General features: G+C 41.7%; 1 protein-coding gene across 3 annotated transcripts in view; it reads left to right on the top strand.

The window, feature by feature from the left end:
• KIAA0586 overlaps window positions 1–24147 on the top strand; it is a 134257-nt gene that overhangs the window by 9725 nt on the left and 100385 nt on the right. For 2 of the 3 annotated variants that reach the window (XM_084630195.1, XM_084630193.1), the window contains exons 5-11: window positions 3785–3854; window positions 5992–6166; window positions 14410–14646; window positions 15767–15938; window positions 17806–17994; window positions 21712–21832; window positions 23560–23707. In XM_084630195.1, coding sequence (XP_084486321.1) covers window positions 3785–3854; window positions 5992–6166; window positions 14410–14646; window positions 15767–15938; window positions 17806–17994; window positions 21712–21832; window positions 23560–23707 — 1112 coding nt within the window. The remainder of the gene's footprint in view (window positions 1–3784; window positions 3855–5991; window positions 6167–14409; window positions 14647–15766; window positions 15939–17805; window positions 17995–21711; window positions 21833–23559; window positions 23708–24147) is intronic. The other variant, XM_084630194.1, reaches the window with a different exon arrangement.

Below are 24147 nucleotides of genomic sequence, written 5' to 3'. Positions count from 1 at the left end.
CAGTATGCCAACATTTTTATGGCTGACTTAGAACAACGCTTCCTCAGCTCTCGTCCCCTAATGCCCCTACTCTACTTGTGCTATACTGATGACATCTTCATCATCTGGACCCATGGAAAAGAAGCCCTTGAGGAATTCCACCATGATTTCAACAATTTCCATCCCACCATCAACCTCAGCCTGGACAAGTCCACACAAGAGATCCACTTCCTGGACACTACAGTGCTAATAAGCAATGGTCACATAAACACCACCCTGTACCGGAAACCTACTGACCGCTATTCCTACCTACATGCCTCCAGTTTTCATCCAGACCACACCACACGATTTGTTGTCTACAGCCAAGCTCTACGATACAGCTGCATTTGCTCCAACCCCTCAGACAGAGACAAACACCTACAAGATCTCTATCAAGCGTTCTTACAATAACAATACCCACCTGCTGAAGTAAAGTGAAGAAACAGATTGACAGAGCCAGAAGAGTACCCAGAAGTCACCTACTACAGGACAGGCCCAACAAAGAAAATAACAGAACGCCACTAGCCATCACCTTCAGCCCCCAACTAAAACCTCTCCAACGCATCATCAAGGATCTACAACCTATTCTGAAGGATGAGCCATCACTCTCACAGATCTTGGGAGACAGGCCAGTCCTTGCTTACAGACAGCCCCCCAACCTGAAGCAAATACTCACTAGCAACCACACACCACACAACAGAACCACTAACCCAGGAACCTATCCTTGCAACAAAGCCTGTTGCCAAGTGTGTCCACGTATCTATTCAGGGGATACCATCATAGGGCCTAATCACATCAGCCACACTGTCAGAGGCTTGTTCTCCTGCACATCTACCAATGTGATATGTGCCAGTATGCCCCTCTGCCATGTACATTGGTCAAACTGGACATTCTCTACGTAAAAGAATAAATGGACACAAATCAGACATCAAGAATTATAACATTCATAAACTAGTTGGAGAACACTTCAATCTCTTTGGTCACTCAATTACAGACCTGACAGTTGCAATTATTCAACAAAAAAACTTCAAAAAAATGAGAGACTGCTGAATTGGAATTAATTTGCAAACTGGATGCAATTAACTTAGGCTTGAATAGAGACTGGGAGTGGATGGGTCATTACACAAAGTAAAACTATTTCCCCTTGTTTGTTCCCCCCCTCCACTGTTCCTCAGACGTTCTTGTCAACTGCTGGAAATGGCCCACCTGGATTATCACTACAAAAGGTTTTTTCCCCTGCTCTCCTGCTGGTAATAGCTCACCTTAAGTGATCACTCTGGTTACAGTGTGTATGGTAACACCCATTGTTTCATGTTCTCTATGTATATAAATCTCCCCACTGTATTTTCCACTGAATGCATCCGATGAAGTGAGCTGTAGCTCACGAAAGCTTATGCTCAAATAAATTTGTTAGTCTCTAAGGTGCCACAAGTAATCCTTTTCTTTTTTTTAGATTCCTGTATCTTATATTGGTCGTATAAAAGTGAAACACTTAAAACTCACTGTTTCCATGTTGAAAAAATGAGTTTACATTAATAAAATCTAAATATTTTTCCCAATCCTAATCTCTCATTTAAATCAGAGATGCCAATTTTTGAAGTATAGTTCTACTCTGTCAAAACAGCTGTCAAAAGGAGTATTCAGTGTAGTTGCAGCCATGTTGATCTCAGGATATTAGAGGCAAGGTGGGTGAGGTAATATCTTTTGTTGGACCAACTTTTGTTCGTGAGAGAAACAAGCTTTCAAGCCACAGAGAGCTCTACTTCAGGTCTGGGAAAGCATCATAGCTTTTCACAAGGCTGTCACTCTCTATCTGACCTATCGGTTCACATCCTCAAAGGAAACCTGCACAATACTTTCAAAAGCTTGGGAGCTTAAATTCATTACTCTGCTAGAAACTGAAACTCATGGATGGAACAGAGACTGGATTTATGGCTTCTTACAACAAGCTGTAACCCACTAAACCCCTCTTTTTGTCCTATGATTGCAGAGGTGTTAATGGGCCACTCTCTCTTGAACAGTCCCTTAAAATATGTTCTAACTACTTATGCGAAACAATCTGTTTCACCATGCATTTAACTGAGATGCTCAGAGTTCCTTTCCTACACCTGAAGAAGAGCTCTTTGTGACTCAAAGCCTGTCTCTCTCACCAACAGAAGTTGGTCCAACAAAAGATATTACCTTGCCGATATTGTCTCTTTAGAAAGAAGATCCACAGTTGTACATGAACGATTTCCAGATTCTGTGTGCTCAGCTTACGTGTATAAAGATGCTTTTCTGACTGCCAGCCTTGCAAACTCAGTCTGGAATATGAAAGTCAGTGATTCTTCCTGGATTCAGAGTAGCAGCCGTGTTAGTCTGTATTCACAAAAAGAAAAGGAGTACTTGTGGCACCTTAGAGTTTATTTGAGCATAAGCTTTCGTGAGCTACAGCTCACTTCATCGGATGCATTCAGTGGATTGTTCATTGTCAGTGTGGGGCAAATTCTGACCTCAGTCAACCTTTGCAACCCCATTGCCCTCAGTGGAGTTGCACAGATTCGCAAGTCTTTGATGACCAGGATAAATAGGAATGCATACACACACACACCCCTATTTTTAAACACTGAGGTTAGCAGATATAACTAAATACATACAAGGATCGGATTTGTAGAGTAAGAAAGGGCATGTTTAAACCTAGTCACTTTTCAGAACATTACTGAGGAGGAGAGACCCCACTGTGAATTACTAAATTTCACAAACTGATAAATAAGCAAACAAACAGTTAAAAATGAGCAAGGTTAATGCATTGCAAAATTTAATTTAGTCATTGCTTTTCAAGTGCAGTTTAACCTTATCTGATACTACTTAGTATATTAAGAGAAGATCCATCCTTTGTGCAGCCCTCAGGGTGGGGTAAAGGAGGACCGAGCCCTTATCAAGGTGCAACATATGTGTTTTGTTAAATAATGTACAGTAGTATTGATAATGAGATCTTACTACAACTTCTGTTAAATCTTTGCTGAGAGGGAGGTAGAAGGCTGCTCTGTTGTGTGTGCATTATAAAATGTGCAGATTAGCAATACGCATATTAGCAAGGTTGTATTGTAACATAGTTTATCTATAGCAAGCAGTGCTGCTTACTCTGAATGTTCAAGATCCTTTACTAAGTAAACTTGGTGCAGCTTGCTTATGACTGTTGGATTTGGGGTCCTCTGTGATGCACACTGGGGTAGAATCCTGATTAGGGGACCTTCTAGAGCATTTGATGGTGGGTGAAGGCTTTTGTTGCACTTTATGATAGCACAGGAAAAACTAATATTAATATTATGCAGTTTTAGTTCATTTTTGTTTATTAGAAAGTTTCGGTTAGAGTTTGTACAATTTAAATGAATATGTCATGTGCTGCACACATTCAAAACTGTCATTATTTTGACAGCATTCTCAAATTATTCAATGCTTTATGTGAGAGAAAATAAATTCGTAGTTATTCTCATAGTGCATTGGGTTGTCTTATCACTGACTATCTTTAAAATGCAGTAGTGAATGATGCTCAGATTTTTTAGCCCTATGTTAAATGATGCCTAATGTTTGTCTTTTCATAACTTGAAGCTATTACCTGTGAAGAAAACTATTTACACACTGAAATAATGTGGCTTGTGTATTGAGCTGTGATGTACTTTATACCAAATTTCTACATGTTACTGAAATAACTTTGTTTTTATCTTTATAAAATGAGACCTGAAAATTAAATTGACAAAGTGTATATTATATTCTTGTTTCACAGATGATGATATATTTATTTCTCAGTACACTACTGGCGAGAAAGAAGCTTTGCGCGCTGTGTTAAAACAGAGGTAAGTTTGAGCTGTGAATAATGTCTCAGCTGTTCAGTTTCTATTAAGATATGTGGTTCCTGGTTTCCCTGATCCCTCTTAGTAGCACTGGTAAAAGGAAAATGGTTTTTTATTCTCCTCCATTAATATTTCGTTTATACTTGTGGAACTATTTTTTTCAGAACTCATTTTCTGGTTTGAAGTCTATCTGCCCTGCAGTGTCTTTACTATTTTGTACAATTATTTTTCTGTAATGCTTTCAAAAACCTTTTGGAATAATGCCTTCGTGATACAAAAAATGGGGCAGGAATTGTTCTGATTTATTTAGTTCCCAAAGCATGCTAGGCATTTTACAAACAAATAAGGAGATAAGGTCCCTGCCGCTAGCAGCCTTCAACTTGGACTGTTGCCTGGTTACAGTCAAGTCTATACCACAGTCTAGAACTGCATATGTAATTGAATTAGGTGACAGCCAGCTTGTCACCCCATAGTGTGTCATGGTTGCAGTAATACCATAGACAGACCATGCCCTTAATATTACAAACATTAACAAATGGTACCTCTGAAACAAATCTTTATTATCTTGTTGCAATAAAGATTTAAGTAAAATTCTTCAGTGTCAGCTATGTGGTAGAAATGTGTAATTTTTCTTTAAAGGAAGTTTATTGTTGGAGAAGCCATAAATGCCTGTATGAGTGTGACCCAAGGACCTCTTGATGCCAACTGGCAAAGGGCACTGAGGTACATAAGGGTTACAGGAATCCCCTGGGTCTGATATCTACATGCTGGTCCAGCAAAGAATATCATGTAAGGTCTGTAATGAAAGTGTCATACTGGAAATCATAGTCATTGTGAGATGTACGTACAGAAAATGTACATGTACGTACATGTGAAGTTACGTATAGATACTAAAAATTATGTTCTTCGGGTCTGAGTTAAGACAGGTCCCCAAAAGATAATCCACATACTCCTGGCAGGGAGATGGGAAGAGATGCTTATCTCACTCTGGCTGGTGATGTGCAAATTAAGTATTGTGTGGTTCTCAATGGATGCCCATTTACAGACCGAGCAAAATACCAATCAATAGATTGTGGAGGTTGCAGGAAAAAACAAAACTAGCAAGAGTTATCCTGTTTAGGAGTAGGACAATGAACTTCTGAAACTATATCTGGGTGCAGATGAACCCCCAAGTTATCCCTTCGTTCTGTAAGGACAAGTTGCCATTGGAGTCTATCTTATGAGAAGGGATTTCATCCAACGTGACTAAAATGCTTGGAAAAAGACTTTCTTGTAAGGGATAGGGAATGCCTTGTGTATTAAGCTTAGTCTGTAGAAAGCATGTTATGATTCCTTTTTGTATGTAACTACTTGTTTCCTGTATTCTCATTCTTTCACTTGAATCACTGTTCTTTGATAATAAATGTATTCTTGTTTTCACTATAAGTAAAGTATATCTAAGTGTTGTGTATTAAGTTAAAAGAAAAGGAGTACTTGTGGCATATTAGAGACTAACCAATTTATTTGCGCATAAGCTTTCATGAGCTACAGCTCACTTCATCGGATGCATTCAGTGGAAAATACAGGGGAGCTGTATGCATCCGATGAAGTGAGCTGTAGCTCATGAAAGCTTATGCTCAAATAAATTTGTTAGTCTCTAAGGTGCCACAAGTACTCCTTTTCTTTTTGCGAATACAGACTAACACGGCTGCTACTCTGAAACCGTGTATTAAGTTGATTCTTACAACCTGATTTGTACTATTCCTTTGGAGGTAGCGAATCTAGGAGTTCTGTGAGTGTCCAGTTAAATGGGGGCGGAGCACTTCAGAGGAACATTTGGAAGGCTTGCGGGTTGGTGTGTGTGTTGCTAACCTGTACAGAGAGAGAGTAAGGCCTGCGGAGACCTGGAAGGCAGCTTGTGTTGCCAGAGTCTGGGTGGTTTCAGGGAGGTGCTCCATAGCAGGCACAGACAAGACATCCTCATGCTAAGGGCAGGTGGTGGTGAGGTCCCTCACAATCCTGGGTATCCCTGGAAAACCTCACAATGGCTAATAGTGCTGAAGAAAGGCTAGTTTATGGGGAAGGAGGGAACGGGAACGTTATGCTTGATCAGGAATTGACAAGAATGCCATTCACAGGAAGATATGTTTTGTATTTATAGAACCCAAAACCCTCCTGTATTTAAGGAGGTGAAGGTACAGCTTTTAGAAAATGCATCTACGGAAAAGAAAAAGAGTGCTCAAGATACCAGGTCAGCACACAGCAATATAGATTCAGCTACAACCATCGCGGCAGCCACAGCGGCTGCCATTGCTACAACAGCTCCTCTTCTCAAAGTAAGACTTCTTTTGGTAAAATTAGTTCTCTATCAAGTTAAATAGTAGAAATAATAAATAACTCTGAGGTGGCTAGTAGTGAAGCTCCCAATGTCTTTCGTTTGTATCCGCTTCATATATGCTCACAGTCATCTCAATGAACAGCATGGCTCATTGGGTGGGTAGGAGGGGATGACAAAACGATGCAAACACTGGGTGTGTTCAGTGAGATCTGTTCTATGTATTTGTAGGTTTGACTCAAGGGCCTCTTGATGCCAATAGCAGAAGGCACAAGGTACACTGGGGTACAGGGATCTTCTGGATTTACCAGAAGGGGTCATGTAAGATCTCTACTGGAAGTCTGTGTCCCTCTTGTCATCTTAATTATTGTGAGATGTATATACAGAAAATATGTGAGACATTTGTGTGTGTGTGTGTGTGTTACATATATATATAGAGAGAGACACACACACACACACAGAGGTAGCGTGCCTTGAGACAAACATGAAAGGAGGATCTCAGACATCCTGGTTGACAGTGCTGGGGAAAGGACTTGGAGTAAGCTATTCTGTAGGAGTTAGGGGTTTGTCCTGTGAGTGAAGCTGAGGTTCTAGAAAGCATATTATTATTTTGTTTTATGTGTAATCATTTGTTTCCAATATTCTTATTGTCAGTTGAGTCTCAGTTCTTTGATATATTTACAGTGAAAGCAAGAATAAGTTTATCTAAGTGACAGGTTTCAGAGTAACAGCTGTGTTAGTCTGTATTCACAAAAAGAAAAGGCGTACTTGTGGCACCTTAGAGACTATCCAATTTATTTGAGCATAAGCTCATAAGCATAAGCTACAGCTCACTTCATCGGATGCATACTGTGGAAACTGCAGAAAACATTATATACACGGAGATCATGAAACAATACCTCCTGCCACCCCACACTCCTGCTGCTAATAGCTTATCTAAAGTGATCACTCTCCTTACAATGTGTATGATAATCAAGTTGGGCCATTTCCAGCACAAATCCAGGTTTTCTTGCTGGAGTCTGGATTTGAAGTTTTTTTGTTTTAAGATAGCGACCTTCATGTCTGTAATTGCGTGACCAGAGAGATTGAAGTGTTCTCCGACTGGTTTATGAATGTTATAATTCTTGACATCTGATTTGTGTCCATTTATTCTTTTACGTAGAGACTGTCCAGTTTGACCAATGTACATGGCAGAGGGGCATTGCTGGCACATGATGGCATATATCACATTGGTGGATGTGCAGGTGAACGAGCCTCTGATAGTGTGGCTGATGTTATTAGGCCCTGTGATGTTGTCCCCTGAATAGATATGTGGACACAGTTGGCAACGGGCTTTGTTGCAAGAATAGGTTCCTGGGTTAGTGGTTCTGTTGTGTGGTGTGTGGTTGCTGGTGAGTATTTGCTTCAGGTTGGGGGGCTGTCTGTAGGCAAGGGCTGGCCTGTCTCCCAAGATTTGAGAGTGTGTTGGGTCATCCTTCAGGATAGGTTGTAGATCCTTAATAATGCGTTGGAGGGGTTTTAGTTGGGGGCTGAAGGTGACGGCTAGTGGCGTTCTGTTATTTTCTTTGTTGGGCCTGTCCTGTAGTAGGTGACTTCTGGGAACTCTTCTGGCTCTATCAATCTGTTTCTTCACTTCCACAGGTAGGTATTGTAGATGTAAGAATGCTTGATAGAGATCTTGTAGGTGTTTGTCTCTGTCTGAGGGGTTGGAGCAAATGCGGTTGTATCGCAGAGCTTGGCTGTAGACAATGGATCGTGTGGTGTGGTCAGGGTGAAAGCTGGAGGCATGTAGGTAGGAATAGCGGTCAGTAGGTTGCCAGTATAGGGTGGTGTTTATGTGACCATTGTTTATTAGCACTGTAGTGTCCAGGAAGTGGATCTCTTGTGTGGACTGGACCAGGCTGAGGTTGATGGTGGGATGGAAATTGTTGAAATCATGGTGGAATTCCTCAAGGGCTTCTTTTCCATGGGTCCAGATGATGAAGATGTCATCAATATAGCGCAAGTAGAGTAGGGGCATTAGGGGATGAGAGCTGAGGAAGCGTTGTTCTAAATCAGCCATAAAAATGTTGGGCATACTGTGGGGCCATGCAGGTACCCATAGCAGTGCTGCTGATCTGAAGGTATACATTGTCTCCAAATGTAAAATAGTTATGGGTAAGGACAAAGTCACAAAGTTCAGCCACCAGGTTAGCCGTGACATTATCGGGGATAGTGTTCTTGATGGCTTGTAGTCCATCTTTGTGTGGAATGTTGGTGTAGAGGGCTTCTACATCCATAGTGGCCAGGATGGTGTTATCAGGAAGATCACCGATGGATTGTAGTTTCCTCAGGAAGTCAGTGGTGTGTTGAAGATAGCTGGGAGTGCTGGTAGCGTAGGGCCTGAGGAGGGAGTCTACATAGCCAGACAATCCTGCTGTCAGGGTGTCAATGCCTGAGCTGATGGGACGCCCAGGATTTCCAAGTTTATGGATCTTAGGTAGTAGATAGAATATCCCAGGTCGGGGTTCCAGGGGTGTGTCTGTGTGGATTTGTTCTTGTGCTTTTTCAGGAAGTTTCTTGTGCAAATGCTGTAGTTGCTTTTGGTAACTCTCAGTGGGATCATAGGGTAATGGCTTGTAGAAAGTGGTGTTGGAGAGCTGCCGAGCAGCCTCTTGTTCATATTCCGACCTATTCATGATGACAACAGCACCTCCTTTGTCAGCCTTTTTGATTATGATGTCAGAGTTGTTTCTGAGGCTGTGGATGGCATTGTGTTCTGCATGGCTGAGGTTATGGGGCAAGTGATGCTGCTTTTCCACAATTTCAGCCCGTGCACGTCGGCGGAAGCATTCTATGTAGAAGTCCAGTCTGCTGTTTCGACCTTCAGGAGGAGTCCACCTAGAATCCTTCTTTTTGTAAGTGCTGTATGTTAAGCAGATTAATGATTCTGAGTTGGATCTTGTAAGCTGATGTTTGCTATACCCTTAGGAGAAGAGAATCTAAGAGTTCGGTGAATGTTCAGTGGATCAGACGTTGGGTACTCCAGAGGGATGCTCTGAGGACTCAGGGGTTGGTGTGTACCTGTTGCTAACCTTTACAGAGAGCATGACACTTGCAGAAGCCTGGAAGGCAACTTGTTTTGCCAGAGGCTGTTGGAAGCAGGGAGCTGATCCACAGCAGGCACAAACAGGATTCCCTCATGGTAAGAGCAGGTGGTAGTGAGGTGCCTCACAGCCCAGGGTACCCTGGGAAGTGTCACAGTAGATAGTGTGATGTTGTGCGATGTTGTGCAGTACGTAGTTGTCATAAATATAAAGGGAAGGGTAAACCCCTTTGAAATCCCTCCTGGCCAGGGGAAAGCTCCTCTCACCTGTAAAGGGTTAAGAAGCTAAAGGTAACCTCGTTGGCACCTGACCAAAATGACCAATGAGGAGACAAGATATTTTCAAAAGCTGGGAGGAGGGAGAGAAACAAAGGGTCTGTGTCTGTCTGTATGCTGGGTCTTTGCCGGGGATAGACCAGGAATGGAGTCTTAGAACTTTTAGTAAGTAATCTGGCTAGGTATGTGTTAGATTATGATTTCTTTAAATGGCTGAGAAAAGAATTGTGCTGAATAGAATAACTATTTCTGTCTGTGTATCTTTTTTGTAACTTAAGGTTTTGCCTAGAGGGGTTCTCTATGTTTTTGAATCTAATTACCTTGTAAGATATCTACCATCCTGATTTTACAGGGGGGATTTCTTTATTTCTATTTACTTCTATTTTTTATTAAAAGTCTTCTTGTAAAAAACTGAATGCTTTTTCATTGTTCTCAGATCCAAGGGTTTGGGTCTGTGTCTGTGGTCACCTATGCAAATTGGTGAGGCTTTTTATCCAACATTTCCCAGGAAAGGGGGGGTGCAAGTGTTGGGAGGATTGTTCATTGTTCTTAAGATCCAAGGGTCTGGGTCTGTAGTCACCTAGGCAAATTGGTGAGGCTTTTTATCAAACCTTGTCCAGGAAGTGGGGTGCAAGGTTTTGGGAAGTATTTTGGGGGGAAGGACGCGTCCAAACAGCTCTTCCCCAGTAACCAGTATTAGTTTGGTGGTGGTAGCGGCCAGTCCAAGGACAACGGGTGGAATATTTTGTACCTTAGGGAAGTTTTGACCTAAGCTGGTAAAGATAAGCTTAGGAGGTTTTTCATGCAGGTCCCCACATCTGTACCCTAGAGTTCAGAGTGGGGGAGGAACCTTGACAGTAGTGAATAGGATGGGAGAAAGCCCATGTTTGATAGATTACGCTGCTGTTTATAGATCCCCTTTGGTGTAGCTTTAACTTTTTGTCTATTGTGTAAATCTCCTTAATAAAAACTGGATGGCCAAAACTTTAGACAAAACACCGCATCTGTAATTCAAATGTGGCTGTGCCTGGTTGGTCAGTCTATCAATGTTCAAGCCAGAAAGAAGGAACTTTGCCTAACTTCTTATTGAGATGTAACTCTATTTTGCAGAATCCAAAAAAGAGAGGTCAGGTTTGTGTTAACTGGAGAGTACAATGATAAATGAGGTTTGATTCCGGTGAATTTCTGTAGAGTCAAGAGGCAGTTTTCATCTGGTATCTCAAAAAGAGACACTGATCAGTCTTCTTACTGCTCATTTAAAAAACCTCCAGCATGCAGTCAACATAATGTGTATAGCAGTTTCCTGAAGATCAGAGTTCACACACAGGTATGCTCTAGATAGCATGGGAGAGAAGCAAGATGATTTTGGGGTTAAGGTACTGGATTGGGACTCAGGAGATGTAGGATCAATTCCCACCTCTGCCACAGGCTTCCTGTGTGCCCTTGGGCAAGTTACTACATTTCTCTGTGCCTCAGTTCCTTATTTGTGAAAATAGGGATAGTACCTGTAGGGTTCATGTAGGGGCCAGGAGGCCTAGTAGGCAGGCCATGACTCAGTCTCTAGAGTCCTGTGGCAGCGGGAGGGGGAGGTTTATCAAGCAATATGAAGCCCTGGCAACCAAGTCAATCTGTCTTTCTCTGGATTGCCCCTGATCAGTCTAAGGTGGAGGGAAGGGTAGGGAAACCCAGGCCCACCCTTTCCACTGACTGTCAACCCAGGGCCTAAGTGGGGAGGAGTGGGAATTGTTTCTGTCCCCTCTAGCTGATATCCAGATCAGCCTACCCTGGGCCACTTCATACCCACCGTCCGGTGTTCTCTTCAGTTTGGGGCATGGCCACAGCCCTCTGCTTCATTCCTCACAGAGGATTATTCAAACAGTCTCAGCAATTCAGATAGTTTGTCAGACCTTCCCAGTCCTCCCTTTTCAGTGTCCTATGATTTTAGCCTTGCTGCCCATTTCGGCGTTACCCACTGTCTAGGTCCTTCCTCTGTGGATTCCTGTGTTCCAGAAGGTACTAACTGGCTTTCTTCCTGTAGATAGCCTCTCCTTCACTCTCTCCCCACTTGATTGCCACCGTCCCATTGTAAGCAGGTCTTCCATTTGGAGCATGCTCTGCAGCTGCTGAGGGGCAGGGCCTTCTTGGTCCAGTTCCATCACTGCTTTAGTCTTAAGGAGGGGTCTGCAAACCCCGCACAGTACCTCATAGGTGTTGTGAGGGTAAAATCAGTAATGTTTGAGGTGCTTAGATATGGCGGTGATGGAGGGTCATATAAGCACGTAGATACTTACCTGGTTTTCTTACTTCTGATTTATATATCTCGGGCCTCTGGGGAATCAGGTGTCTGTTGACTTTGCAGATCTTTATCTGCCCCTGAAATAATTCTGTCTTATTAGGCGTTACTATCTGCCAGCAACCATTCTACACCTGCTGGGAGTGTAATTATATCTCTTTTTTTTGCCAGGGCCTCTGAAATCAGGGCATGGCTTCAGAAACCAAGGCAAAAGAGGATACACAGGATCTCCCAGAAGAACAATGGGGACAGTAACACTATTTAATTCAATGTCATTTGGTGGTAATAGTGTCCCAGCTTGTCTATGAATGTAGACTTCTGAGCGGCAAAACACTGGTATCATGCCCTCTATAAATATATCAGAGGGATAAATACTGGAGAGGGAGAGGAATTATTTAAGCTCAGCACCAATTGTGGACACAAGAACAAATGGATATAAACTGGCCACCAGGAAGTTTAGACTTGAAATTAGACGAAGGTTTCTAACCATCAGAGGAGTGAAGTTTTGGAATAGCCTTCTGAGGGAAGCAGTGCAGGCAAAAGATCTATCTGGCTTTAAGATTAAACTCGATAAGTTTATGGAGGAGATGGTATGATGGGATAACATGATTTTGGTAATTAATTGATCTTTAAATATTCATGTTAAACAGGCCTAATGGCCTGTGATGGTATGTTAGATGGGGTGGGATCTGAGTTACCCAGGAAAGAATTTTCTGTAGTATCTGGCTGGTGAATCTTGCCCATTTGCTCAGGGTTTAGCTGATCGCCATATTTGGGGTCGGGAAGGAATTTTCCTCCAGGGCAGATTGGAAGAGGCCCTGGAGGTTTTTTGCCTTCCTCTGTAGCACGGGGCACGGGTCACTTGCTGGAGGATTCTCTGCTCCTTGAAGTCTTTAAATCACGATTTGAGGACTTTAATAGCTCAGACATAAGTGAGAGGTTTTTCGCAGGAGTGGGTGGGTGAGATTCTGTGGCCTGCGTTGTGCAGGAGGTCAGACTAGATGATCATAATGGTTCCTTCTGACCTTAGTATCTATGAATCTATGCATTTTTCCTGTACAGCCCAATCTGACATTCATAAATCTGCCTCTGTGATCCATGAGTGCCTGCATAACAATGGAGTGGTACTCTTTGTGGTTTATGTACTCGTGTGCTTCTTGAGGAGGGCAAATTATGGGCACCTGAATGCCATCAATGGCCCCCCCAGTCAGGAAACCCCATTCTCTCAAAGTCAGCCATTACCTTTGGAATATCTTTAATGCCAGCCACTTTGGGGTAACCCACATGCCTGTTTGCTTCAGTTACCTCTGCCACCACTTTACCCACGGTCGACTTTCTAACTCCAAACTGTTTGCCAATGGACCTCTAGCAGTCTGGAGTAGCCAGCTTCCAGACAGCTATAGCAGCCCACTTCTGGACTGCCAAGAATGACCTCAGATGTGTCTCTTTACGCTGGGGGATGCGGGCAAGTTGCTCACAAAGCTCCAGAAATGTGGCTTTCTTCATGCAAAAGTTCTGGACCCACTGCTGGTCATCCCAAGTATGCATGATGTTGTGGTCCCAACAGTCTGTGCTTGTGGCCTTGCACCAGAAGCAGTGGCCTACATAGGGACATAAGCAGCAATGAGAATCATACTGAGCAGCAAGATTGAACAGGGATGGATTACAGTCTCACGCGGATCCCCCTGCCAGGGCAGGGCCCTCTCTCATCTTCTCTTGTGTTCCAAGCAGCGGATCCTGGTCTCAGCTCCTTTGCCTACTGGGCACTGCTATGGGGTGGGTCAGAGCTCCTAATGGCTGTGCATTGTCTGTGCCACCCACTCTCCCTGCGAATTGGACAGGAAGCAACTGTGCAGCAGTCTTGGTCTGTAGCTGAGTGTGGGGCGAGGCAACCCCAATCCCTGTTCTAGGCTGGGCTGGACGAACTGCAACGGATGATGAGACAGTAACCCTGTGAGCAGGGGTGACCTTGGCAGGGAGGTGGAAGTGAGAATGCCTGCTTCTGCCTCCCTGCTGTTGGGAAAATGGCAGCATTTGGAGCAGAGGGGGAAAAAGACTCTGCAGCTACGTATATGCTGTTAAATTCAAACACCCATGGCGCTGCTGTGAATTTTTTTTTAGAAAAACAAACCCACAGTTTTCTCAGGGTGATAATTATATGCTATAGTTTTGGGGTTTTTTGCCAATGAGAGTTAATGTAAAGATTGGTTTAACATAAAAAGAAAGTCTGTAGCAATCTGATAATGTTGGGTACTGCCTATTTTAAGGGATGTTTTTGTTCATTTTATTTGGGTAAAATGTGGCTTGGCACTAATGAACACTAACTTTTTAATGCTGTATTTATCTTTGGAAAGGTTCTCTTGTGGCGTTAAATCATCCCAAATCAGGACTATTATTATTTGTATCTTTTGAAGAAAATATAGATGCCAAAAAGTGTGTGATGTGATGGTGGGGGAGGGATATTGGGAACAAACAGGAATGGCATTAATACCTACTTCCTCTTGCCTCAGGTTTCAAACTCAAGAGTTTTAAAAATGTATAACTATACTTCTCTTTGAACTATATAGAGAGTCTAATTTTTTTTCCTCAGGTTCAAAGCGATTTGGAAGCAAAAGTTAACTCTGTTTCAGCATTACTCAATAAACTCCAGGAGACGGACAAGCAGCTGCAACGCGTTGCAGAACAGCAAACAAATATAAAGACTCAACAACAGGAGAGATCCCGTTGTCATGACAAGGTTAACGAACTTGAAAAACAGATGAATGTGTTCATGGAACAGCGGATTCAGCATCTTGAAAAGTTACAACAGCAACAAATACATATTCAGGTACCTGCATAGAAATATAGAGCTTCTTGCTGTTTCTCTGCCTCTGTGTCTTGGCGTTAGTTATACTGAAGTTTGTTGTTAAATTTCTTTAACTGAGTAAAGCTGCAACAGTACTTTCACATGTATGAGATTGTTATTGTGCCCATATGTCTATGCCAGGGAGATTAGTTTGGTGGCTTTTTACCTGTCTAAGCAGTTAAAATTGTAGAGGAGAATGTGTGGTATAGGACAGAGAGGTTTTATGACCTAGTTCCAGAGAGGGAGGATGATCCAGTGGTTAGTGGTTAGCCTAGACCTGGAGAATGGGATTCAAATTCCTGCTCTGCCACAGACTTCCTGTTTGACCTTGAGCAAGTCACTGGGCTTCTCTGTTTTAGTTCTTCATCTGTAAAATGGGGATAACAACACTTCCTTACCTCATAGGGGTGTTGTGAAGATAAATACATTAGATTGTGAGGCCGTTGGATACCACTGTCATGGGAACAAGTACAATAGATTGTTTGGGAAGCTTTCAACTTAATAACAGTGCTGTCAGGCATGTGTGTATGTGATTGTAGCATAGATAGACATACCTGAGCTCGCTTTAATCTGCAGTGGATCTGCATCAGTGTGCATTTTGGTGAAGACTAGCTCTGTGAGTAATTACCCACAGTTCCGGATGGGTTTGAACAGCCTGTACTGAAGCGTGTGTTGCCATAGCTTCACTGTTCCACTACCCGGGCTAGCTAGATTAAAGCTAAATTGAGTATGTCTACCTGAGCTGTAATCACACTCTGCGATTGCAGTATAGACATACCCTAAGAATTTGGGGAAAAAATCCCTCTTATCCTACTGTGTCTGTTTTTTGGGAACCAGCTAGAATGGGAATACTTATTCCTCCCTGTTTTGTTTTGTTTTTTTGGGGGTGGGGTGGGGGGGAGATTCCTATAAGTCAGTTTTGTTTTATTCTACCTTTCAAAACAATGAGGAAGTATTAGTTTTCTTAGCCCTCTGTCTATGATTTTTCCACCAGATTCCAGTTAGAACAATTATATTACATATTTGCTTGTTCAGTTTGTTAAATAGCTATAATTCCTTTCTTTTCTTTTTTTTAATTTACTTGGTACCGTTTGTCTCTTAGTCTCATCTCATTAGCTCTGCAATCAACACAGGTGGTTTCCAGCCAGTTAATATACCATCTTCCAATTTGGTGGCAAAGCATTCTACAAACCCAGAGCTACAGCAACCACTTACCAGCCAAGTCTCTTCATGTCATAGGAATTTATTCTCTACCAACTCTGTGCCCACCCGAGGTGAATAATTCAGTTAATATAGATATTCAGTTTTATTTCTGTCTTAATCTTTCTTTTGTAAAATTTAGGACAACATATTACTAAGGGATAACAAATATTTTTGCACAACTGATATTACCTTCTTTAATACAGTGCGTAATACATAAACTAAAAACATTTATATCAAATTAAAGTGAGATTTTGGAGTTTAGTGGATACTTATGCTCACCCAGCTGATTATATTTGAGAGGCCCAAGACTGTTCTATAAAAGAGAGTGAATGTGGAAACTTGTACACTGCCCGATCATGCTGTACCTTGCCCTGGACTCTTGCTAGGGTTTGTCTGCCCTGGGTGTGACATCTCCCAGGATACAATCTGGACTGTGGAATCACTGTGCTCCCTTAATTCTTCAGCCTAGGTCTTCTCTTACACTGCTATGCTAGTGAAAAGTAGCCCCTCCAGGCTTTGCTTTCACGCAGCCATCAGCATGTAAGGCACACCCAGCTAAGTAACATGAATGTTCTCCTAGCCACTCCTGAACTGTAAGCAGGAAGACACCTGCAAATCCCCTCAGCCTTGCACCACAGAAATGTGCATCTTACACTGCTCAAGATTGCCTTGGACAGAGCAAGCTCATAAGTCCATCATTACGTTAATTAACTATAGAAAGAAAGATTTTAGGTGATAATCGATACAGGCATACGGTCAGAATTGGTTACGAAAAGAAATGAAATGATAAAATTGCAATATAATTCCTAAACTTTACCAAGTTAAGTAAAATTTGAAGCAAACAGCTTTTCTCGCCCCTCTGGATGTTGCTGGCAGTTCACAGTTCTTCGTACACAGCCTGGATACCCTCCCCAGTTGGGACCAATCTCCCCAGTTCAAAGTCTTTCAAGCAATCTTATTTCATTAGAGGTGCGGAAAGAGAGAAGTAATGCCATTTTCTCTTATTTTATACCCTCCTCCTCTCCTTGAGGAGCAACTCCCCCACCCCCCCGCCATGCCCTCCTCTCCCCCTGCTGGGGTATAGACAGAGCAGTCTCCTATGTATGTGAGATTCAAAGCGTGTCTCAGATGAATTGTAAATTTCTTGCTCGCACCTTCTGTGTACAAGACATTTGAGATTACATGCAAGAACTTTGTTATTTCTGAGGAGCTGGTCTGTGGGCATTTCCCAGACTCCCAAAAAGCTGAGTAACAAAGTAAACATAGCGAAATCTCATAACTCCATATACAATGATGATACACACATGCTAACATGATAATAATGTTCAGTCGCTCATGAGTTTTCAAGTGATACCTCACAAGGCATACTTTGTACAAAATATATAACCATATAAAAATGGTAAATAAGGCGGTTACAGGGGGTTATTTTGAAGTACGCTGTATCACACTAGGGCTGGAAAGTGTAATTTCCAGCTTGGGTAGAGGCACCTGCGCTGGCTCTGGTTGACCTAGCGTGTTAAAAATACAAGTGTAGCTGTGGCAGCGTGAGCTGAGAGAGGGGCTAGCCGCCCCGAGTAAGATCCCGTCCGAGCCTCAGGTATGGACGTAGGTGCCTAGCCCCTGCTGCAGCTTATGCCGCAGCAGCTGCATTTCTGTTTTTAGCGTGGATCCCAGCTGCATCAGAGCTAGCATGGGGCGTCTACTCGAGCTGGGAACAACACCTTCCAGCTCCAGTACAGACATACGCCACTTACTTTTCTCAATACCAAAGTTACTACCTGTTTTTAAAAAAAATTTCTTGCTAATGGAAATTTTTTGTATTTCTGTGGGGATTTTTTAAACTTCTGTTTGCTTTTGAAGAGTTTTTTGAAAAGGAAACCAATCTTATAACTTCAGATTTAAAAACAAATTGTTCTTTTTTTTTCCCCTGAATTTAAGCGTATTCAAGTCAATTTGGAAATTATGGCGTTCGTACACAGAAATCACCTCTGAAGACACCAGCTCCTCGGAGATATGCTCCTGTACCTGTATCAAAAGACATGAAAGTTTCACAGAAAATTTCAAAGAAAGAGAGACCTATAGCAGAAAAGGAAAATGTGCCCAAATCAGCATATGGAAGTGTTGTGGGTAAGAGTCAGAGGAAAGTTCAGAAATAGCCTTCCTTTGTCCCTTTGCTGATACAGGCATGGCCAGTGGCTATTATTGCCTGTATCATCTTCATGTTCTCTGAAGACAGTCCTTATTGGATTACCTGAATCTAGGTATACACATTCAAATGTTCTAAAAATGTGTTGGTGAAAGGTTAGTGCTGGCAGTAAATGAACGACTCCCGGAGTTCAAGGCAGTACTGTTAATGAACACTCTGGATGAGCTTCCCCACCATCTTGCCATTGCACTTTGACCCTAACATTAAATATCCAAGTAACTAATGAAGGGTTGTTGTCAAGTTGGAGTCAGGTGTTGAGTGGAGTCTGTTCTGTGTCCAAAAGTATTTAATATTTTCATGTTCGACTTGAAGGATGAAGTGGTGAGTGTGGTATTTAATGGCCCTATACGTTACTCCTTACTCAGGCAAAACTAGCGACTTCTGAGTAAGGAATGTTGAAGGGAGCCCAAAACGTGCAAGATGAACACCTTAAAGGTCTTTCAGACACTTGAGAAGATAGGATTAAAGTGCAGTTCAGCCTTCATTTACAGTGGTAGAATGAGCTTAAATAAAATGCAGTAAAGTCAAGTGTAAGGTGGTTTGTGTAGGAATGCAGTATCATACCCACAAATATTGAATATGGGAGTACTGGCTAGGTCAGAAGAGTTACAATGGTAGATAAATTGAACATTGTCACAAAAGGCAGATGGAATACTGGATTGCATTAATAAAAACAAGAGTATGTTGAACAAAGGAGGTGTTTAACAGCCCTACTTGGTACTGACTTGGCAGCCCAGAATTCAGTTTTCAGCACCATATTTAAAAAGCACAAACATCAGGTTAAGTTTGAGTGATCTTTGAGGACACCTTAAATAATCCAGCCCTTGCACTCTTACCCTGTGGACAAAATGCTTGTCTGTCACTTGGTTACCTCCTGCTTAGATTACTGGAACCTTCTCTCTGACCCTCAGATTTCCCTCTTGCTCCTCTCCAGTCCATACAGAATGGCCCTGGCTAAAATAATCTTTCTTGCCCGCTTCTTGGACCATGTCACTCCATCTTTGAATCCTTTTCCTGGCTTCTTACCTTCTGTATCAAAATGAATCTTCTCATCATTCATCCCTGACTACATCTCTGTTCTCATTGTTTATTATTTTCTTACAAAAAGAAAAGGAGTACTTGTGGCACCTTAGAGACTAACCAATTTATTTGAGCATAAGCTTTCGTGAGCTACAGCTCACTTGAGGTCTAAGGTGCCACAAGTACTCCTTTTCTTTTTGCGAATACAGACTAACACGGCTGTTACTCTGAAACCTATTTTCTTACATGTGCTCGGTGTTCCACCAGTTAATTCCACTTTCCCTCTCCCTTTCTGCACTTTTCCATTCCCTATCCTGGTGTATATTTCTATATTTCTCTTCAAGTCTCTCAGATCGCTTCTGGAGAGCATCAAAAAGTATCCCACATCAATAAAAATGCACCCACTATAAAATGGAATTAAAAAATTCCCAAATGGTCCAAGACCAAATGTTTCTCTGAGTCTGGTTGTTGTGGCATTGGCAGTGTGAGTGGTGGTTGTCTTACTGTTTAGACTTTTAAGACTCTCAAATGTTAGGGTCTGGAGACATTCTGAGGGTTTTTGTACAATACAAAGGCTTTGCTGAAATAGCTATACTAGGAAAATGACTCTTGCCAGTATAAGTTGTGTTGACATGGTTGTTTATGCCATCATGTTTGTCAGGGGGTTGATTTTCATTTATTTATTTAACACTCATAACTAACATAGCTGTGCCAGCAAAGCTTTGTAGTATAGACTTGGCTTGAGGGCCCCATCTCTAAATAAACCCATATTAAATAAAATACACTTATTCACTGGTCTCGTGAAAACTGTTTGTTTCCTTTGCCATGTGTTGTATGGCTTCCAATCTTAGTTTGTTCCTGTTTGTTATTCCTCTCATCTCACTGTTGCATAGGAGTCATAAATAAAATAACAAGTATACCTGAATGTTTTTTAGGCATAGCATGTTCTTTGGTGCTGTAAAAGTGCACTAGTGATTATCTTTGTGGATTTCATGGAGGAAGGGTGATGTCCCAGAGGACTTGAGAAAGGCAAATATAGTACCTATATTTGAAAAAGGGGGGAACAAAGAGGAGCCAGGGAATAAGAGATCAGTCAGCCTAACTTTAATGCCTGGAAAGATACTGTAACAAATGATTAAGCAATAAATTTGGGAGTATCTAGAGGATAATAGGGTGATAAGTAACAGCCAACAAGGATTTGTCGACAATAAATCATGCCAAACCAATCTAATTTCCTTCTTTGACAGGGTTACTTACCTAATGGATGGGGATAAGTATTAGACACAATATATTCTGATTTTAGCAAGGCTTTTGACACAGTCCCACATAACATTCTCATAAGCAAATAGGGGAAATGGCTTCTAGGTGAAATTACTATAAGGTGGGGGTCCAACTGGTTGAAAAACCATACTGAAAGAGGAGCTTGGTTCACTGTCAAACTGGGAGAACGTAACTACTCGGATCCCCCACCAGCATCTGTCCTTGGGGCTGGTACTATTCAATATTTTCATCAATAACTTTGGATAATGAAATGGAGAGTACACTTATAAAATTTGTGGATGACACCAAGCTCGGAGGTGTTGCAAGCACTTCGGAGGACAGGATTAGAATTCAAAAGGACATTGTTGAATTGGAGAATTGGCCTGAAATCAACAAGATTAACTCAGTAAAGACAAGTGGACAGTACTACAGTTAGGAATTAAAAATCAAACACTCAACTATAAAATGAAGAATAATTAGCTGGGCAATAGTATTGCTGAAAAGGATATAGGGTTATAGAGGATCAGAAATTGAATATGAGCCAACATCATGATGCAGTTGTGAAAAAGGCCACTATTCTGGGTATATTAACAGGAGTGTCCTCACAGGAAGAAATTGTTCCATCTTACTTGATGCTGGTGAGGCCTCAGCTGCAGTACTGTGTCCAGTTCTGGTTGCCACTATTTGAGAACAATGTGGACAAATTGGAGAGAGTCCAGATGAAAGCAACAAAAATGATAAAAGGTTTAGAAAACCTGACCTATAAGGAAAGATTAAAAAAACTGGGCCTGTTTAGTCTTGAGAAAAGAAGACTGACTAAAGAAGACCTGATAACAGTCTTCAAATATGTCAAAGGCTGTTATAAAGAGAATGGTAAGCTGTTGTTCTCCATGTCCACTGAAGGTAGGACAAGAAGTAATGGGCTTAATGCAGGAAATGTGGTTTAGGTTAGATATTAGAAAAAACCTTCTATCTTTAAGGATTGTTAAGTACTAGAATAGGTTACCACAGAATGTTGTAGAATTCTTATAATTGGAGGTTTCGAAAAACCGTTTGGGCAAACACCTGTCAGGGATGATCTAGGTATACTTGACTTTGCCTCATCATGGGGGAGAGAAAGGGGGGCTGGACTAGATGACCTCTCGAGGTCCCTTCCAGTGCTATGTTTCTATGATTCTATGATTTTTAAAACCAAATTGATAAATAGTTTCCATTGCAATATTCTCATAAATCTAGTTAAATATTGTATAGTGGTTATTTTTTTAAATGAATGAAATATTTATTTCTTGAAATGAAAATAAGCCACTTAAATGTATTAAATATGCTTAATAATGTTGTTTATGTTTTTCCTACTGTAGGTGGAGGGAGACTTCTGGAGCAGATTCTGAATTCTCAAGAAACTCCATTGAGACAAACTGAGTCTTCTGAGAAGTCATCATTAAACAATACCAAAATGGCCTGGCATTCTGAGAGAGAGTGGTAAGTAAATGTGACTGAATCAGAAGTTCATATAGACTTTTTATTTTTAAAATGACTTAGGTATGTGCCAGACAGTGGTTCTCAACCAGGGGTACGTGTATCCCTGGGGTTACTCAGAGGTCTTCTAGGGGATACTTAACTCATCTAGATGAATGTTTCTCTGGGGGTTGCAGGACAGGTTTATGGGGTTGCAAGCACAGGGCCAGCATTAGGGGGTGGCAAGCAAGGCAATTGCCCAGGGCCTCACACCAGAGGGGGCCCTGTGAAGCTAAGTTATGTGCTTCAGCCCCAGGTGGCGGGCCTTCGGCTTCAGACAAGGCTCATAAGTGAAAAACGAGGTAATGTATCACACTGAATGTAAGTACAATATTTGTAATCCATATCTATTTATTTTATAATTATATGGTAAAAATGAGAAAGGCAGCAATTTTTCAGTAATAGTGTGCTGTGACACTTGTATTTTTATGTCTGATTTTGTAAGCAAGTAGTTCTTCAGTGAGGTGAAACTTGGGGTACGCAAGACAAATCATACTCCTGAAAGGGGTACAGTAGTCTGGAAAGGTTGAGAACCACTCTATTATAGGTAGGAGATGCACTAGAGCAGTGGTTCTCAACCTGTTTACCATTGTGGGCTGCATATGCAGCTCTCTGTGTTATGTGGGCCACATCCACACAATATATATACTACCTGTATGGCTCTGAGGATGTCACATGGGCCACAACTGTGTGCTGATTGGACCACGGGTTGAGAACCACTGCCTGGGCCTTGGGTCTGACCAAGATGTGCTTGGTGCAGGACCCAAAAAGGGGAAGCAAAGGTGGCTTTATACTGCTGTTGTGCTTCCATGATCTCCAGGGCTGCTAAGGGCTTGTTTTTACAACAGCATGAGGAACCTTAGGACAGCTGTAAGTAATGATGGCTGGTAACCACTCTCTGAAAGGGCTCACTGGAGTACAACAGCACTGTGGGTGATCTCCCTTCTTCTGGGTATATTCCCTGTGTTGTAGAGGGCTGGAAGGTAGTGGCTTAGAGCCAGTGACATTGGCAGTGTTCCAATGGGGAGTTACCCATGCCAATGGAATTCTCTGTTTTCCAGTTAGGGTAGCTTTTGGCCGCTTTGCATGAAGGTGTTTTATCAGAAACTGCTAATCTGGTTCATATACTGTCTTAAAAATAATGTATGGATATTCTTTTAAACTGCATCTAGAGGGAAAATGTAACTATTAGTGTAGTCAGTTTCTAAGCCTCAGAACAGGTCAGGAAATTTTATCCTTCCTGTCTGAAGACCCCTCTTCCAGATTACCCTTTTGTTGTCATGATTTCACTACATTTTTACATATTACACTGATGGCTTGAACATGTAATCTGGTGGGGGGGAAGCACTTTGCACCATATTCTCATTTAATTAACAGTGAAATTCTACCTTAAATTCAGATTGAAATAATTGAAGTAACGTTGGAAAATTGAGAAACTTTTCACTTTGGAAATTAATTAATCACTGCTATTTTTCTATCTCGTTCCTGATAGTGTAAATACTGTAACTATTAAACAAAGGAAGCAATATAATTGGCCAAGGCCTCTGGGAGAAGAAGCAATTTCCTTTCTATGTAAAGGTCTGATACTTGTGCAAAGTTCAAATCCATGTTAAAATTCTCAAATTAGAAGCTAGTTGTTTCTAAAGTCAATCAGGAAGCTGTGAGATTTTAGTAATATGTAATCTTCTCAGCAGGCCTGCTGCCCTGCGAACTGACTCAATCCCTGCCTTTGAAGGCCCCCTCCAAGATTACAATTCAATTAATAAAACAGTGAAGAAAGCAGAAGATGTGCTTCAAGATCTTGGCCAGCTGAAAAAAGAAATGCATGGCATGCTACAGGTAAAGTGAGTGACCATATTGTTGGAATGACTAACCATTTCAATAAGAAAAATAAGCAAATGTAAGCAGAATTATGATATCTGATACCAACAAAGATTGGCCTTGCTTCCAACTCTCCAAACAGAAGTATGTTTACTTACTGCAATTGGCTGAAAATTGTAACCTGCTAGTCTGAAAAGGGTTCTGGGTCTGGGATATAATTATCTCCCAGTAAACATACTGGATCCAGATTTGTATCTGGATTATAAAGCCACTATGTTACTTTACCAAAGCAGTAACTTAAAAAATCCAGTCTACACAGTAATAGTATTAGTAAAAAACTTTTCTTCTAAGTTTTTTAAATGTTTTGATTTTGAAATGCTGCTTTCTGCTGTCCTCTCTTCTCTCCCCCAGTACTCTAGCTGCAGACCTGATTGTGCCATTCACATTTTGGAGAGAAA

Source organism: Lepidochelys olivacea (assembly GCF_965140295.1).
Source record: "Lepidochelys olivacea isolate rLepOli2 genome assembly, chromosome: 6".
Lineage (NCBI taxonomy): Eukaryota > Metazoa > Chordata > Testudines > Cheloniidae > Lepidochelys > Lepidochelys olivacea.
This window is presented reverse-complemented; position numbering and strand designations above follow the sequence as displayed.